The sequence below is a fragment of the Ammodytes marinus genome (genome assembly GCF_949987685.1).
Source record: "Ammodytes marinus genome assembly, chromosome: 14".
Lineage (NCBI taxonomy): Eukaryota > Metazoa > Chordata > Actinopteri > Uranoscopiformes > Ammodytidae > Ammodytes > Ammodytes marinus.
The window spans coordinates 16,154,506-16,172,671 of NC_137218.1; the positions used below are offsets into that span (position 1 = coordinate 16,154,506).

The following is an 18,166-nucleotide window of genomic DNA, read 5'->3' on the forward strand; positions in this document are numbered from 1 at the left end:
TGCAGACAGATGTGTCACGCTGCCTCCTACGCCGTCTTTTACTCCTTCATCTCTCGACCCATTCAGACGGCCTCAGACTCTTTCTTCCTGCTCCTGGCGTGTTTTGAAGTTTTTCAGATTCACATTCTGTCTTTTCTCGACCACTAACAGCAGGTTGCCTCTTCCCAGCATCCCTCCTTTTTCAAATCATCTAACAGCTAAACATAGGCCAGGGGTAGCTGATTTGCAGTGATTTGCCTTGTCGCCAGTTTCCACAGTTTCCAGTGCATTAATAGCAAAGTCCAACTCTTGCACATCTATAGTACTGCCAATGATGGTAAACGGTTCATTGCATTTCAGTGTGTGTGCAACAGGGAAGGATATTTCAGCATATTCCAGCCAACATTGTGCTATAGGCCCATTAATCCACACAGGGCTACAATTCAGCTTAAGCATTTTTACTTTTTTTGAATTAATTTCCGTTTTATCTACCAACCCGCGGGATGTCACGGAGAGAAAAAGAATCATGGGCACACAGCTCTAATATTCACAATAAGTGAAATGTACGCTAGCATAATGTATCAACTTTCCATTAGTTGTATCCTAAATGTTGCCTTCAGTATGCTTTTAGTTTGACGTTGGCCTGAAATAAGTGGATATATTTTGGGTTTGGGCTCATGTACACAATTTTGTGATCTCCCTTTGAGAAACCCCTTAAATGTAGGCCTATTGAGCAAGACTATTTTGCAATACACACTTTGATGATATTTTGTGTGTTTGTTATCCAGTCCATTAAACACACAGCATCAGATAACAAACAAAGCTAGTTTTCTCGCAGTAACAAGATTATTCATTTGTGATCTTGACTAAGAGCACCTAACATTTTAAGTAATGGAATTTAAGAAACATCTGGTGATAACTAGCTAATTATTTCGTTATCACAGTTGAACAATGGAAATTACACGTTTATAATATGTAATATAATACTACATACACTGGACGAAAATACCTCGTTGATGTCAGAGGTCAGAGAAGAATGGGCAGACTGGTTCAGGATGATAGAAAGGCAACAGTAACTCAAATAACCACTTGTTATAAGCAAGGTATGCAGAATACCATCTCTTAACGCAAAACAAGACCAACCTTGAAGCAGATGGGCTACAGCAGCAGAAGACCCACTCCTGTCAGGGAACTGAGGCTACAATTCTCCCAGGCTCACCAAAATTGGACAATAGAAGATTGGAAAAATCTTGGCTGGTCTGATGATCTACCTGAGTATTGTTAGTGACCATGTCCATCCCTTTATGACTACAGTGTAGGCTACCCATCTTCTTATAGCTACTTCCAGCAGGATAATGCACCATGTCACAAAGCTCAAATCATATCAAACTGGTTTCTTGAACATGACAATGAGTTAATCTTATTCCAATGGCCTGCACAGTCACCAGATCTCAACCCAATAGAGCCCCTTTGGGAACCTCTGAGGAATGTTTCCATCACCGTGTTGAAAGTATGCGACGAAGAATTAAGTTCGGAAGGCCAAAGGACTTTAAAAGCCTCTGTTGGGGCCCCTAATTGCGACTATTGAGCCTGGTTGCGCCTTTTTATGTATTTAAATGCGCACACCAGGCGGCCGGCGGTCTGCTCAGTTCAGCGCTCACAGTGACATAGTCGGGACTGGGGGGGCAGGCTATCTCGGAAATAATCTGCCCACGCGTTAAGCTGCTTTATCCCCGCCAAGCCAAAGCCGGACAGAAACTACTGCCACTCCGTTACCTGTCAGAGGGAGGTCGCACTCACAGTAGGAGAAAGAAAAAGTGACACAGGGCGCGCAGTTGGAGAAATCTGGGGTGCGCAATTAGAAGAGTGTGTGCTCAGTACGCAGCACACATGGAGATCCGAGCCTAGACCTGAAGCTGAACCTGCAGCCGGCTGCTCAGTTTGGGAGGCTCAAGTGCTACACACAGGGAATTTGACCATAGCGAGAAGCTGGCACCTTTGCTTCGGACATGGAAAACTCTGGCTTCTGGATATTCCTGATAACAACTTGTGTTATTCCAGGTAGGCATGCCTTGCTTTTCTCTGAGCACCTGTTCAATAACGACGTGAGTCCAGGAGAAAGGCGTGATTGATGGCAAATTAACTGTTTATTTTACTACATACATTTTCATACCCTGTTTACTGTTTAAGCATAGCTGATTAACATTTGAAATTATAGGCTCTATCCTGTCAAATTATTTTTTTAAATATCTTGGATGAGTGTTATACGTATATCATATTTAGTGTTCACTTTATCACTCTCGTCTCGTCATCATTGTCATCAAAGTAGGCCTACAGGTTCTAAAAGAATTAGAGACATTTTAAAATAAGACATTCTTTATAAAAGATTATGTTGTGTAATTATTTTCTTTTAATCACTTGCTATAATGTTATAGATATTTAATATTACATTTTTAAGATAACATTGGTGTTGCCCAGTTAGAGTACAAATGTGAGTATTATTTATTAACAACCTGGCAACCCAAAAGTACTTTATAATGGCTTAAAGCTTATCTATAAAGCATCAGTAAAGGATTTATTGACTATTGCTATAGCCATTGGTCATAAAGATTGATGACTTTTCCATGATTTTTTAAATCAAGCAAATTATCAATTTACTGTAATGTTGCTACAGGTTCTCATCATCACATCCAAATGATTTAATCTTTTAACTATGACCTTACTCAGTGTAGAAGTCAGATCGGACCATTTCAACAGGCTGTTGCCTCTTTTTCAACCCCCCCCCCCCCCACCACCACCACCACCACAAACACACACACACAGACACACACACACACACACACACACACACACACACACACACACACACACACACACACACACAAACAAATGGCATCCCCACATCTTCCAGTGTCGTGTGTTTGTTTGAATGAATGGGCTAACTCCTGCTTCATTGTAACAGGTGCAGCTGTGTGATCACACGGATGTGCGGCCAAACAAACAGCTGTCATCAAGGGTTGTGGCTGTGTAATGAAAAGGGTTGTATACATGCAGAGCATGTAATGACAAAAGCGATTGTGGCAGCATAAGGACATGTTGAGCTGCTGTGACATCTGCTGTGATTGCTTTTTTCACTCGGTCAGTGATAAACCCCACTGTGCCAGTGGAGCAGTACTTTTCTGGTGTGCATGTGTGTGTGTGTGTGTGTGTGTGTGTGTGTGTGTGTGTGTGTGTGTGTGTGTGTGTGTGTGTGTGTGTGTGGTGTTACTACAGAGTGTGAGGCCATGCCATGTGTGTAGGATTGTCATGTTGAAGGACAGAGCCGTGGATTAGAGCTGAACAGGGAGCTGGAAGGGTGTAACATCGTGATGGCTGCCAAGTCCCAGGCTGCTGACTGTTGCTGCCGTGTGTCTGTCTTCTATGTTTGGCTGGTGCATACCCCAGTGGGATCTCTGTATGGGTGCCACAGTGGGTTGACTTCACTGGCTGTCATTGATGTGCTTTTGCACTTGTCATAAAAGTTGGCAATCTTCCACTACAGAAAGACACAGAAAAAGCAGACTAAGACTGACAGATAGACAATCAAATGATTTTTTTTAGTTGCTTAATCCACTGTCCACAGCTGGAACACACAGACGCTACCCCACAGATATAATCCTGCGCAATCACATCCCTTCTGTGCTCTTCCTCTTTTGTTTGCCTTTTTTTGGTATTTTTTTTGCCAGTTGATCTCCCTCCAAAGACATTTTCTGCATTTGCTATCTCCCATCTTCTCTTTCTCCCTTTTTTGGTCTCCTTTCACGTACCAAAAACACAGATGCAACAGCAACAGTCACCATAATCCTGTGAGCTGCCTGCTGAACACCAGCCAAGTGCACACTCCACGTTCCTGCAGTGCCACAGAGATTACACACCCACACACACACGTGCTGCCACAGATTCCAATAAAAAACAATGCTATATTGTGATCAATTGAGTGGGGGAAAACAAAAGAGGGTTTTCAATCTGGCAAAAATGTGACTGAATGTCCGAAAGTCAGTCAGGGAATTTTCGTTCTTTATGATTTCTAATATTAATATTAAAAATAACTATTACACTTATTGCTTGTCTTATGTGTCTGTATATCTCTCAGATAATAGATCAGCTTTGTCTCCTGTTAGAAGACACTGTGGGGTAAGCTGTACAGACAGTCTCCTCTCCCTAGATGCCAAGGTTATATTGTTCCCTATTTTCAACTCAGACCCAAAACACTGATATGCTTGGCGCCCAGGCCTGGTGCCATTAGAGATTGCAGAGAGTGTGTGCTGAGGACAGATAACATGATTTAGGTAACCATTGTTTATGACTTATTATCCAATAGGATCTTCACATGTGCTTATAAATACCTTATTTATACTGTATATGACGCAATGCTTGTATGCTGCAGGTTTGGAAAAATATTGTGTGCTCAGCACAAGGTTAAAACACTTATCTGAGGAAGTGATCCCCTCAATCAAATTTCAATGAATATTTCTGCTTAAGAGACCGATATTTAGTAGCTTCAGAAAATTGATACACACTAAAGTTTTTGTTGTTAAATGGTTTACAGTAGAGTCAGTCACAGCAGGTGGTGTTATATGGTCATATCCCAAACCATAATCAGAATCATAAATACTTTAATGATTCCCGCGGGGAAATTTGGTTTGTTACAGTTGCTCCAATTTAGAATAGAAACACGCAGAAAATAAATAAGTGTAAAGAATATGTGCTTAAGGCAATAGTCAAACCTTTTTCATTTCCAGTCCAAACGCAGTAATGCACCTGCCATGTTTCGAGCGGTTTCGAGCATGGTGTGTGTTGGTTTGTCTTCACTCCATAGGTTTTCCCACAATGTAAGTCACAAGGCCAAAGACTCACCACAGTGTGTGTTATCCACGATCAATCATGGATTTGATGTTCAAAAGATTAGACGCTTAATCTGTCCTCTCTTTTTCTATGTGTGTGTCCGTTTAGTTTTCTCATCAGGACAGTTATTTTGTACTCTCTTTGGCCTTCAAGAGATTGAGGCTGAAGGTGGATGTTGCTTGTTCGGCCCCGAAACGTCACATATTAATGTGATGATCTTTAACAAGAAGCATCGCTGCAGATAATAATGTCGGCCTCATATACTTGATATACTGACTTAGTGCCAATGTGACAGAGCACGTAGCCCTTTTTTTAATATATATTTTTTATTTAATTTTTTGGCGGTTTTTACTTTATTAGACAGATTTTGAGAGACAAAGGTGAAATGGGGCAAAGAGAGGAGGACATGCAGAGAAATGACCACGGGTTGAGTGTTTTAATTGATGCTTATGGGGTACTTTGAATCTGGATGTGTCAGTCTCATTAAGTTAATTTCCTAGACCAGGGGCCTTAAACCTTTATCAGCCCAGGGACCCCTTGGTCCATAGAGAAATAGAAAAGGGACCCCCAGGTTAAAGAAAAGAAAGCTAACTGTGTTGCATTTTAACACTGTATCTCTGCTGAACTCTCACACACACAGGAAAGGGTTAAAAATGGCTCGCCTCATAATGAGTATGATGAAGAAAGATGGAGGATATCCACTCAGGAAATAGACAAAAGGCATGAGCAACACGCTGCGATGCACTTGCTGTTCTTGCATGTTGCACATTCAAGTGCAAAACAATATTGCTATTGTTTTAGTAACATTCCCATGGTCGTCTCTCGCCTGTGTGACACTGTTTATGGATCATTGTCATGAGGACTGCTGAGGTCATTTCCCATCGTCAAAAACAATGGAAGAATGGGAATGGACACAGCCGAAAAAGGACGAAGGTGGGAGGGACGTGGGGCCAAAGCGATATGAAAGTGTGTGTGTGTGTGTGTTTGTGTCAGAGATGTAGGCTTTCTGTCCGTTCGGCCGTACGTAAAGCCCCTAATAAACTAAGTAGCAGAGCAGAGAAGGGGGGCTCTCAGTGGGATTTGTGTGTGTATGTGTGTGTGCGTGTGTGTGTGTGGTAAGGATGGTTTTCAGTAGTTTTGAAGTTTCAAGTAAAAGGTATTTCACCTCCCTGATATTGCAGAAAACTGGTAAAATTACAAACTGATGTGTTCATGTGGCTTTTACTGTTATTACTAAGCATGTAATTTTATGTTTTCCATAGAGACTATAAATTACGTTTCTTGAGAATTGGAAGAATGATGCAGATTATTACTTTAATTGTCGGTGAAAACATGATGAAACTTTTCAGAGAAACATCCATTAAACCGCATATCTTCTCTCAGTTAGATTATCAGTTAAAAACAAATCACATGAATTATGTCCGTACTATTGTGGCATAGTCCAAATCACTCACAAATAAACAATTCATATAATTCAGTTAAAATTAAAGATAATAAGTGCTCATCTTAACAACATTACATAAAGGTCTTTGTCATAAGTACGGAGGCTTAAAACACACATGTACAAAAACATTTGTAAGGACTCAATGCAGTATTTCAGCAAAGACATTTTGTTATGGTGACCTGTCCATATGCACAGCAGCAAATAGACCATAGATGATCTGATGCAGAAGCATTTTAATATCCCAAATGCTATAATCTACTCCCACTGCTGGCCTTCTTCTCTCCCACTGATCCACACAAACATACACAGAATGGTTTATTAAAGTGGGCATGTAAGGCACAGTGAACTCCTGCTCCAATACACAACTATTAAACGTATTAATATAACAAAACACATACAGCTCAAGTTTTACTTTGCATTATGTGAGGATGTATAGGTCATATTTTTAATGATTGCTGTCAGGATCCTGACAGGATTTTTATGTGCATGTATGCATACATAAGACATGCACGAAGGTACCATTTCCAAAATGCTTTTTGCATATTAAATGCTTATTTTTTTGCAGATTCAAATAAAAGAGAGACAAATCTATTAAAATAGGGAATGAGTGCACTCTCTTATCCACATAATCTAATCGAGGCTTTGTGCAGCCCTATGAATCCGTGTGATTTGTGTCTCATTTATCAATCTTACATCTCAAGATTCAGTCTCCCATTAGTTGATTTCAACTTCCTCTTGTGATTGAATGAGATTGTAAAGCCCAGTGTTGTATATAAAACCAGTGAAATCCTCAACATATTGTGTCTCATGTGTCAGGTCTTAGGTGGAAGCAAGGTAAACATTGCTCCAAGCACTGCTGTACCCAAGTACAGCGTCACAGAGCAGCTAAAGCGCAGAGTGAAATTCAAGCTCCAGTTGAATTAGCAGTATTGTATATAGCGTTCTGTTTACTTTGTAAAGAACTAAGCTTTAAAACGGCTTCAAGTAACACAGCAACAAAAACCATTAAATCATTGAAGTTTATATTTATTGGACAGCCTTGTGAGAACATTGCCGATTTCTGCCGCTTTTTGACCAACCCTGGTTAATTGATTCATACGAGTCCATCTGCTTGCTCAGTATTCGGCTAGATTTAAAAATATGCAAAGTAATTCATTCTTCGCTGTATCTCAGACCTGTTCTGTTCTTATACAGGCTCAGTCTGTGGTTGACCTTTATTCAGCTTATTGTTGGAGGATTCATTGTCAATTATGAAATTCAGAAATATCATGCCATTTCTAACATTAGAATCCTTCTGCACGCCCTAGCAGGTCATGGTGCACAGATCAGAATCTTAATGAACTTGTTGCTCTCTGTAACACAAAGAAGTGCTTGAAAATAGAGAAACGTGAGACTTTGGTAACTTGGTTGTTCCGTTGATTTGGTATTTACATACAATTTTAAGACAATTTTCCCCCTGATTCCTTTTTCTCTGAGCATTTGAAGAAATGTGTTTTACAAAGTTTTAGGTGCAGAATTGTCATAATGATAAGTCAAGACAAAAGAGTTGATATGTGCCATAGTGTGGTTAACCGTCTTGCTGCAGAGTTCTAGACTAGTTGTGGTTGAATCATCAGGTGAAGCAGGTGTTACAGTAGTCACACTATGATGTGATAAAAGCATAGATGGCTTTTTACCGTGGCTTTGCTGAAAAAGACGCTGGTCTAAAGCAATGATTTCACATAATATTCTAAATTCGAGGGAGGTCTTGAATTAAGAAAATATTTAACAATTTGAGTGAGGGGAACAATGAAGTTTGGGAATTTCTGCATGCAGTGACAGTCTCTGGGCCAATTAAAGATTTCTTATAATTATTCTGTCAAAAATTGTGTCAGGTCTTTTATTTTTTCAACAGTTTTGAGTTATATCTAGTTACATAGTATGCTTGGAATTAAAATATATAGCTATTTGTTGTCAGCAAAAGAATGATGGCATTAAGGGACAATATGGTTGTGGGGGAGCATGTGAACAGGATTGGATCCAGTGTTGACACCTAGGGCACACCAGACATTAAGCCTTGTCTAAGCCAATCAGTAGAGAAACTGTTGGTTTTACAGTTGTCACGTTATAGTAACCGGGGGTAAATAGGTTGACGGTGTTGTTAGGGTTTTTACAGGTCATCCAAATTAAATGACAAAATACATATTTTCTAACTTCCTCCAGAACAAAATGCAGCATGACTCCCAACCACTATTGATATGGTTCATGAATATAGGATTTATTTGCTTCTGGTATACCGTTTTATAATACATCACTACTGAGACTGTGTCATTATATTAGTGCCTGCAGGATCCATAATGTATCACAAGAGAACACATCATAGTATTCAGGTATATTGTATTGCAATCCTGCAGAAAATTACATGTTTGCACATTTGGCAGAAATATTAACACAAAATTATATTAATGGGTCAAAGCATTGTTGGTTGTCTAGAGGACCAGGTCAGAGGAATGAAGTGCTTTCATTTTCCGCTGTCAGCCTGGGGTGCTTTGATGGGCCAGTCAATATTTCTCCATTATTACCGTGGAAATATTGGACTACATGATGAAGCATGAACTACAGCCCACTCATTTTATCTGTTTTTTTTTCTCTTTTCCAAAATACAATATTTCAAACATGGAAATCACCCCTGGGTATGGGTCATGGCTGCCCATTTCTGCAGTGCATATAAGTAATATGATTTACTAAAGTTAAAAATAAGGAAACATTCTAATTTGAATGGTTTAACCCATGGTTGCATGCTTTACAGCTGTCAGAAGTCAGAAGTGGCTGTTTCCACGATTAAAATGATTGAGAAACGTTTTACTGCATTGTTCAATTTAATTTCCTATTGGGACTCATGATAAGATTACTTATTGTATGATGAAAACAGGAAGCTAACATGATGATATTGTCTGTTTAATGTGTAACATTGATTACAGGTTGCAAAGATTTTATTTTGGCATAATACCTTGGTATTTACCAGATTTCAACTAAAAATTAAAGTAAATTTGTTGATGAAAATAAATGTAAGTTGTATCAGCCACTACAAAAAAGTTATAATACTAATTGTAAATCTTTAAAATTATGTTATTATAGTATATTTCTATATCTGACAAACACAAATAAACACAAGTGACTCGTGCACGTTCAGGAACAAGGGAGTGGGGGAGGGGGAGGGGTTTTGGGAAGGGGCTCTGCTGTGGATTTGTTAAAAGAGATCAGTAAGTCAATGGGAATGGTAACCAAACAAATCGTGCTTATTTATACCCTACTCTAATCCAAAACCTTTAACCTCGGCTCACCTCTCACGCTGCTAGAATGGAGCGCCTTTGACAGCTCAGCTCAATCTGCTGCGTTGACTGTGAATTGTGTGTGTGTGTGTGTGTGTGTGTGTGTGTGTGTGTGTGTGTGTGTGTGTAGGTGAGTGTGTGTGTGTGTGTGTGTGTGTGTGTGTGTACGCCCAGCATAGGTGAAAGTACCTCTAACGTCTTTTTGAACTCTTGTGTTTACCCTCCAGGAATAAATGGCCAAAGAGTGGAAATGGATGATGGGAGGTCGGGGTACGTGGGCTCAAAGACGGATCTCCGCTGTCAGTTCATCAACAGCTCCCCGCCTGTCAAAATCTCCCAGGTATTCAGTCCTCCATCTGATCTCATCGTTTACACCCGAGTATACATATTAAAAAACATTAACAAATTTAATAAGCAAATTATATCTTTCATAAAAAAAAATGCACCTATGCTAAATTCCAGATAAACCAGCTTAAACACTGTCAGTGCCATCTATAACAGATTTCCCATCATCCCGGAAGTAATTTTTTTCTTCAGGAATGTAAACTACACTACTCAATATTGTATAACTCATTAAACAGTTTCAGGTGGCTTCTAATCTTCACCCCATCAATAACTTCCCCCCATTTCCTTCCAACCGCTGTTTCTCAAGGTGACATGGCAGAAAATGGTGAACGGTACAAAGCAGAACGTGGCGATCGCCAACCCCTCCCTGGGCGTGTCCGTGGCCCCACCTTACAGGGACCGCGTCACCTTCAAGAACGCGGCAGTGAGGCGACGGACTCCGTCTCTGGAGGACACCACCATCACCTTCTCCCCGCTCCGCCTCGCAGATGAGGCCAGCTACATCTGCGAATACACCACCTTCCCCGCAGGGAACCGAGAAAACGCTGTCAACCTCACTGTCTTCGGTAAGAGGGATTTTGAAGGGATTTCACAGTTGAAATATATTGTGAAGATGAGTGAGCTTTAGAGGTTGCTGGTAGGCAAACATTTTAACTTTGGAGAGAACCTGGCTAGCTGTCTTTCCCTGTTTTCACTTTTTGTGCCATGCCCATCCAGAGGTTTATGCCTAACATATATGCCCCCCAAAACACACATGAGGGTGGTATCAATCTTCTTATTTTTTTCAAAATGTTTTAATTATTCCTTCAATGTGTTGAATTGTCCAGTTTTATTTAGCGATGTTCTCATTTAAGGGACTTGTTTAGATTGTTTAGATCAAGAAATAATGCATACTGTTTTCTAAATGCAGACACAAATTTATTTTGATGGAAAAACATATACCTTTTCATAAAAAAATATATAAATTGAGGAATACTTGTATTTTAAAAAGCAGTTAGCCAAGAGTGTGAAAACGTAATCTTTTACCATTCTTATTATTTCATCATAAATGTAGTCTTGGGTCATAAATGCTTTGGAGGAACATGATCTATAGATCATAAATAATGATATTGTGTTAGTACTTTGACTTTATACCATTGTTTCCAGAGTTTTGGGGTTTATTTTTTTGATGAGGGGACAGCTGTATATTCACTGTCGTGTCAATGTTAAATCTTTAACCTGTCGATACCTTGAATAGCCTGCCCTGTCATAAGTTAAACATTATACTATTTAATAATTTAAAAACTTTACAATACTATATCAACTCTGTGCTTTTGCTTATTTCTATTGTCATCAGTTCGCCCTAAGACTCAGATGAGCCTGTCCACGCCGTCGCTGGTGGCTGGTTCATCCAACCTGAAGATGCCAGTGGCAACCTGCGTCTCTGCAAATGGGAAACCACCTGGTGTCATCAGGTGTGTGTGTGTGTGTGTGTGTGTGTGTGTGTGTGTGTGTGAGTGTGTGTGTGTGTGTGTGTGTGTGTGAGTGTGTGTGTGTGTGTGTGTGTGTGTGTGTGTGTGTGTGTGTGTGTGTGTGTGTGTGTGTGTGTGTGTGTGTGTGTGTGTGTGTGCTTAGTGGAAGAAAAGCATTATTTTTTTTCTTAAAATGCATTGTTTGGCGACAAGCCTGTTGCTGTTGTTTGACCACACATTTTCCTGCATCAGATGTATCTGTCTGTGACGTGACACTAATTTCTTGTTGGCCTGAGCAGTTGGGAGTCGAGGGTGCCGGGGGAAGTGACCACCCGAGAGTACAAAAACTCAGACGGGACTTTCACCATTCAAAGTGACTACATTCTGGTTCCAAGCCGAGAAATACATAAGGAGACGCTCACCTGTGTCACCTCCTACAATGAGGAGGTCTTCACTGACAGTGTTACCCTCGATATTCAGTGTATGTCTCTCTCTCACAAGTCACAATAAGCACATCATCATACAGGTAAATAATAAAATATAGAAGCTACATTTCTTGAGGTCTTTTGTATGTTTTTGTTCAGACGAGCCAGAGGTTTCGGTGGATGGGTATGATGGAAACTGGTACCTGAACCGAGAGAATGTCCAGCTGAGCTGCCAGGCTGATGCCAACCCAACCGTCTCTCTTTATCAGTGGAGACTGTGAGTACGACCTCTGTTTGTGCTTCACTCAAACTCACTGTCAAAGTGAGACCAGCTCATTACAATGGATCTATAAGGTTGTGATGTGTCTTTAGATTGAGAAAACTGAGATGAATGCAAAAGTACTATAAAATCTTGTTTGTCTTCATCATTTATTATAACTACACGTAGTTTAACAATATTTACTTGAAATACAGTTGTCCACTCTTGAATGGGCTGTATATATTTGACAGTTAAGCTCTGTACAATGGAAAGGTTATCTCTTCTTTTTTGTCAAATAATGATGAATGATCGTGCCTCTCCTATGTTTGACCAGGGAAAAAATCAAACGTTGAGGTCCCACTTGTTCAGGAGGCTACATCTTTAAATGAAAGTGGGCAAAATGTTGATCCTTTTCTCAACTTGTGTGCGCTTCTTTGATTATTCTTTTATGTCTGTTGCGCAGGGCTAATGGCTCCATACCGAGCAATGTTGAGATCCGAGACAATGTCCTCTCCTTCAAAGGGCCGGTCACATATGACACACAAGGCACCTATGTGTGTGATGCAACCAACAGCATCGGGACGCGCTCAGGCTCTGTAGAGGTCAATATCATAGGTACGTTGACCTGGGTACTCCCTTCTCATATTACTACATTCCTACATCTACTACTGCTACAGCTGTTACTTATAATGTTTAACAATGTTAAAAAATAATATCTGTTAAATTCAAACACAGAAACAGGGAATAATACTTCCAAATCTACTGTTAACAAGGAATGTGTGTTTTTTTAAAAATTGTTATTGATGTGCGTGTGTGTGTGTGTGTGTGTATGTGTGTGTGTGTATGTGTGTGTGCGTGTGCGTGTGTGTTTGTTTGTTTTCTCTGTAGAAAAGCCACAACCGCAGATTGCACCAGGCGATGTCATCAGCGTAGTCGCCTTGTTACTGGCTGCCGGAGTGCTCATGGGCATTACCATCACAGTCCTTGTCCTCAAAATAAATAGTAGAAAAGACAACTCCTCGTACGTAATTAGTCCATTATCCATCCATTGCGCCCGTGTCCTCTGTTCAAATGCTCAGCATTTAACTTTTAATTCCTTTCTTGCTCTCTGATCAGAACTGACTCTCCATCCAGAAAACTGTCCCAGCCGATAAGGAAAAGACCGGGAGATGAGATTCAGGTAACATAGGCTACATGTTGTTTTAATATCAAATAGAGTTGCAAGTGTGCATAAGTGAAGATTTTATTTTCCTCACATTTTCCACAAATTAAGTATAGTTTACAATAGAATTATAGCTGTAGTGATACTACTGGCTGTCTTAACTCTACAATATACCTCACAAAGTCCTAACTTGAGGCCCCACACGTTTTTTAGGCTAAGAGTAATTCACAAGGCATTTAAGCTTAAGAAGTAGCTCTTCAACACTTTCAAGTCACAATTAGTGCTTACAGTCTGTGATGTGCTGCAGGTAATGAGCCTCATTGCGCTAGAGCTTTGAAATAATGCAATGACACTGAACTTTTTAAATCTGTGTCTTGATTCAATATGCAGTTTTCAGCGCAGGCGATCTCAGCCTCAGCCATCTGACAGGATTATTCATCAAAGCAGAAAAAACGGTTTGTTTGACAGCTCCTTAAGTGCACATCAAATGACACGTTAAGTAATTAATACATAAATAAAAGTGATTTTCCTTTCCTTGCTGTTTTATCAGCTGGAAGAAATATCACATGCTTGTGTATTTCTATATATCTATGAGAGTATATATAAAAACAATTAAAAAAATGTCCTTAAATTCTCCATTCTTCTGTGTATTGATACAATTCTTATTTTAAATTCACTGACAAACTAGTATATTTCTTGTTGAGTGCTATTTAGAAGGATCCTTAGTGGTAAGGTAAGATATTTGTGAATAGGTAGCCAGATGATATACGTATCCAGTTAATATTGGGCCAAATCCACTAAAGGATTGCACCACTTTTGCGGACGCTAAACCGGTGCAAATTAGAGAAAGAAATAGCGTCTAATCCACAGAGCAAACGCAAAGGTAGAAATTCACGCAAACTGCTCTCAGAAAGCCCAGCTGTCAGGCTCATTGAATAAGTGATGCTATATTAAAAAACTATGTCACAGGGGGTGCTTGTGGTGTAGTGATTAGAGTGCAACCCCATAGAAGCTCAGTCCCCATTCAGGTTCGAATTCGGCCAGGTTTGTTCTTTGCATGTCATCCGCCTGTTTACCCCATGTCATCTTTGTCTCTCAATACTATCAAATAAAGCTTGAAAATGCCCAAAAAATAATCTTAGAATCAATCAAACCAAACTCCTTGTACAAGCAGGCATTTCTTTCAGAAATATTCTTGACATATCACAGTAGGAAGTAACACTTGTGTGTAATGAAAAAGGATTTCCCCCCACAATTTTTGGTAGTATTTAAGTGAGACTGAGTGATTGTGAATTTAGCCTCAAAATAATTTTTAGAAATTGGACTCTGCCAACATTATATATTTCGATAATCAAATTGTAATCAAACCTGGGGGGGTCAACTCTGGGCATTCAGGGTCATTAATACAACTTATAGACCTTAACATTCAAAGTTCTTCACTATCATGTGCTCAATATTTACATAACAAGTTGTTGGCAATGGAATTATTGTTTCTTACAATACTGTTTTTGACATGTAAATAGTGCAAGTAAAATAAAGGAATAATATACATAAAATAGAATAAAATAAATAGAATAATAGAATACTGTAGATATGCAGAATGAATACATATAATTCAAACTTATATACAGATGTAAATATGGTTGTATTTGCTAGTATTTAAATGATCAGGCTTATTATTGGACTTCATTATAATTTCACTGGCATAACTTGACAATTTATTTGCAGCGAGATGAAATCCGCTTAGATTTTTTTACAGAAGGCTCTTTTGACCATCGTTAAACTGTTCTTTATGTACAACTTATTGGAGGCTGTGCACTGTTATGTCCAATGTGTAAAAATGCATTGAAGTATTTCTATTACTCCTATTTCCGTTTTGGTAGAATATGTGTCCCATTACTCCACAGCATTCAGGGCGGTTCTATGAAGAGCTTCCAAACACGGCTGACTATGTGAGCTACAGACTGGCCTGCAACAAGGAGGACTACCCAGAGCCCTACTCGCCTCCCATCAACCCTCCTCTCTCCTTTCTGCCCCAACATCCCTACCACTGCGGACAACCAGCCACTGCATCTGGCAGCAGCAGCACCAACACGTCAAAGAACACTTTCTCTCCTACATCGAACACCATGGCCATCTTTAAGTACCCCTCGGTTCAGGGCCTGTCTTCTCCTCCGCCGGGAGTGGCGGCGTATACTTTTCCCAAAGAGCAGTACGTCTGAACTGACACTTCGTCCACAAACTCAAACTTTTCCAGTGAGCTCAGATGGAACTCCCTGATTTGAACCCCAACCTTTCCTGAGAGGAGGAGGAGGAGGTTGTTGTTGTTGTTGTTGTTGTTGTTTAACCCTGGACTTTCAGGCGGCCTCTCAGCACAGTGGAAGGCTTTGGAAGTCAAAATGACAACGCAGCTTCTGTGGTCGGATGTGGAGTTAAGTCCAATTTCCTCTCCTTTGACCTGTCTTTCATTGTGTTATCTATTCTTTGAAAAGGGAAGATTGTGCATCACTGTTTTAAATGAGTTTAAGGATAGAGGAAGGTCAAATTAAAGAAAAATGTAAATTGCAAGGATGTATTATGTTTCCAACTGAAACAGTAGGATTATCTCCTGAGGTCCAATGTGGTTGACCCATTACTTTATCCTCTGTTATAATTTGTAAAAAAAAAAAAAAAAAAAAAAAAAAACGACCAACAGAAAACAAAAGAAAATTATAATTTCCAATGTTTATCTCCAATGTCCTTTCGCTTTATCCTGCATCGTACACAATGACAATCCCATTACCGAGGAACAGCAGACCTTAACTTTTGTTTTTGCCTCCTGCTCTGATCCAGTACTTTTACTGTGCTTGTATTTTGTATCATTTATGTTTTTCTTTGTAAAGAAAAGGCAAAAAACATTTTTATTTTCCGTATACATTTTGTTGATTTATAAAATTGTGTTTTTATTTGTGGTATCTGTGGGTTTTAGTATTCATTGACACAGGTTGTTGGATGAGCCTTGAATTTTTAAAATGAATAAAAATGATCATGTTAAAACATATCTGTTTCACGTATCCACAGTCAATCAAGAACACAAACCCCTACACATCTTCTGCTCTTTCTTTACTCTAAAGTAGTCACTTTATTTGGGGACAGAGGAATTGAGATGTTCACTATGAAATATAGTAATGTGCTCTGATGGATGGCATTGTTGTCATTTTGGTCCTGACTTAAAAAATCAAAACTATTTAATGGACTGTTCATCGCCTTCAGAAGATGATTGCTGCTTACTTTTTCCACAAGCACCTGCAGCAGGTCAATGTTTTCATTTATCCTTTGCTAGGTTACTATTTTTCCAAAATGCTAAAAGCTAATATAATAGCTTTTGAGAACTGTAAAAAGGCTATAATCAGTTTTTTTTCTATATAAAAAAATGGATCGCAAGACTATGTGAAAGAGATCAATCAGTGATGAAACCACAGATTATGACCAAATGGCTCCCTCTCTGCTTAAACTTTTTTAAGCTAATTGTTTTGGCTTGATATGGCCCAAACGTTTACTGCAGACAGACACTGTTAGCAACTAGCCGACGTACGTAGAGGAACATTTAGCAGCTAAATGGCCAGATATTTCCCTTCAGGAGTTGGTGGAGAGTGAAGTTTGGTTTAAAACGTTCCAAATAAATGCAAATGTTGCTTTGTAACCTACTGGGAGCATAGGTATATGTAGGTGTGTGTAGGAAGAAAATACAGTATGTCAGTGTTGACAGCTTGTTTCCACTGCCTGAAGTGTTAAAAAAATAAATAATCTGCTTTAGTTGCATTGAATGAGATGGCAGCTATTGAATTCCCCTCAATCCAGCACTGAATCCAACACTCTACTAGCTTAAAACAAAACAAATCACAGTCTGCCCTTTTAATGCCTAAAGCTGCCTTTGTGTAGTGATGAAATCCCTGACAATGAATGCCAAACTCCCAGAGCAAATGAGTGGCTGCTTCGTCCAGCTGTATTGGGCCGTTTAAAGCCTTGATGTTTAGCTCGAGCGTGCAGGCTCAGCGTGTCTTTCTCCTCATCCTTTTTTCTCTTCAGCATCAATTGTACAGTGAACTTTATAGTCAGATGTAAAGGCTGGTCATGGTCTTCTGTTCTTCTCTCACTGCACTTGACACTTCATTCAAATGTGATCTACCAAACTGAAGAGTAATATGTTGGCTACATCTTACTTTTTCAACCTATTGGTTTATTTTCTTTCATGTTTTCTTTTCATATGGCCTCATATGCACAACACTATTAGCTGTCCCAGTGTCATTTCAGTCCTCGTCTTTGCCAAGCGAGAAATACGATCCCTGTCCTGCATTCATTCGTGACACACATCTCACGTTACGTGGTGCCACTTAACAGTCTCTCCTCCTCTCTTTCTCTTTTATGAAAACATAAACTCTCATTAAGAAATTGAGCGGGATCAGCTTCTCATTAACTGCAGCTTCAATGGCGGCTTGTAGAGTGTCGAGTTTGTGACTAAAAAACAAGCCACCGCTGCGAGATGCCCCATTTCGAGATATATTTTAATCCTAATCCAATCAGTAGAGTTTACTGTGAACGCGGGTCCTCACGGGACCTCTGATATTAAAATATGTGGCCATTCATTTCACAACTCACCCATTCAGTAGTACCATGGGGAAATATAACGCTTTTGCTTTTGCTTTTGCTGAACTCAAAACTCTTCTGGATCGTTTTAGCTTGCACTGAAACACACAAAGGGCAGAGAAAATCTGAAGGAGATACCAAACCATATTACAATCCTTGATTTCTTATCCCTCCTCTTTGTGTGCATCCACTGCAAGCCTGGCTGGAAAAACAACTGTTTCTATCCGCATGAAGCATCTATCAGTGTCACAACAACACATATTGAACAAGAAAAAGACTG

General features: G+C 39.6%; 1 protein-coding gene across 1 annotated transcript; it reads left to right on the forward strand.

The window, feature by feature from the left end:
• The first annotated feature begins 1,822 nt into the window (after positions 1-1,822).
• nectin1a (nectin cell adhesion molecule 1a) lies at positions 1,823-16,144 on the forward strand. The gene is made up of 10 exons (XM_080041341.1): positions 1,823-2,040; positions 9,846-9,958; positions 10,271-10,529; positions 11,300-11,417; positions 11,714-11,895; positions 11,999-12,116; positions 12,562-12,713; positions 12,987-13,119; positions 13,215-13,278; positions 15,168-16,144. Exons 1-10 carry the CDS (start codon positions 1,989-1,991, stop codon positions 15,480-15,482), a joined length of 1,506 nt encoding a protein of 501 aa, XP_079897467.1. The 5' UTR covers positions 1,823-1,988; the 3' UTR covers positions 15,483-16,144.
• Positions 16,145-18,166: the final 2,022 nt, after the last annotated feature.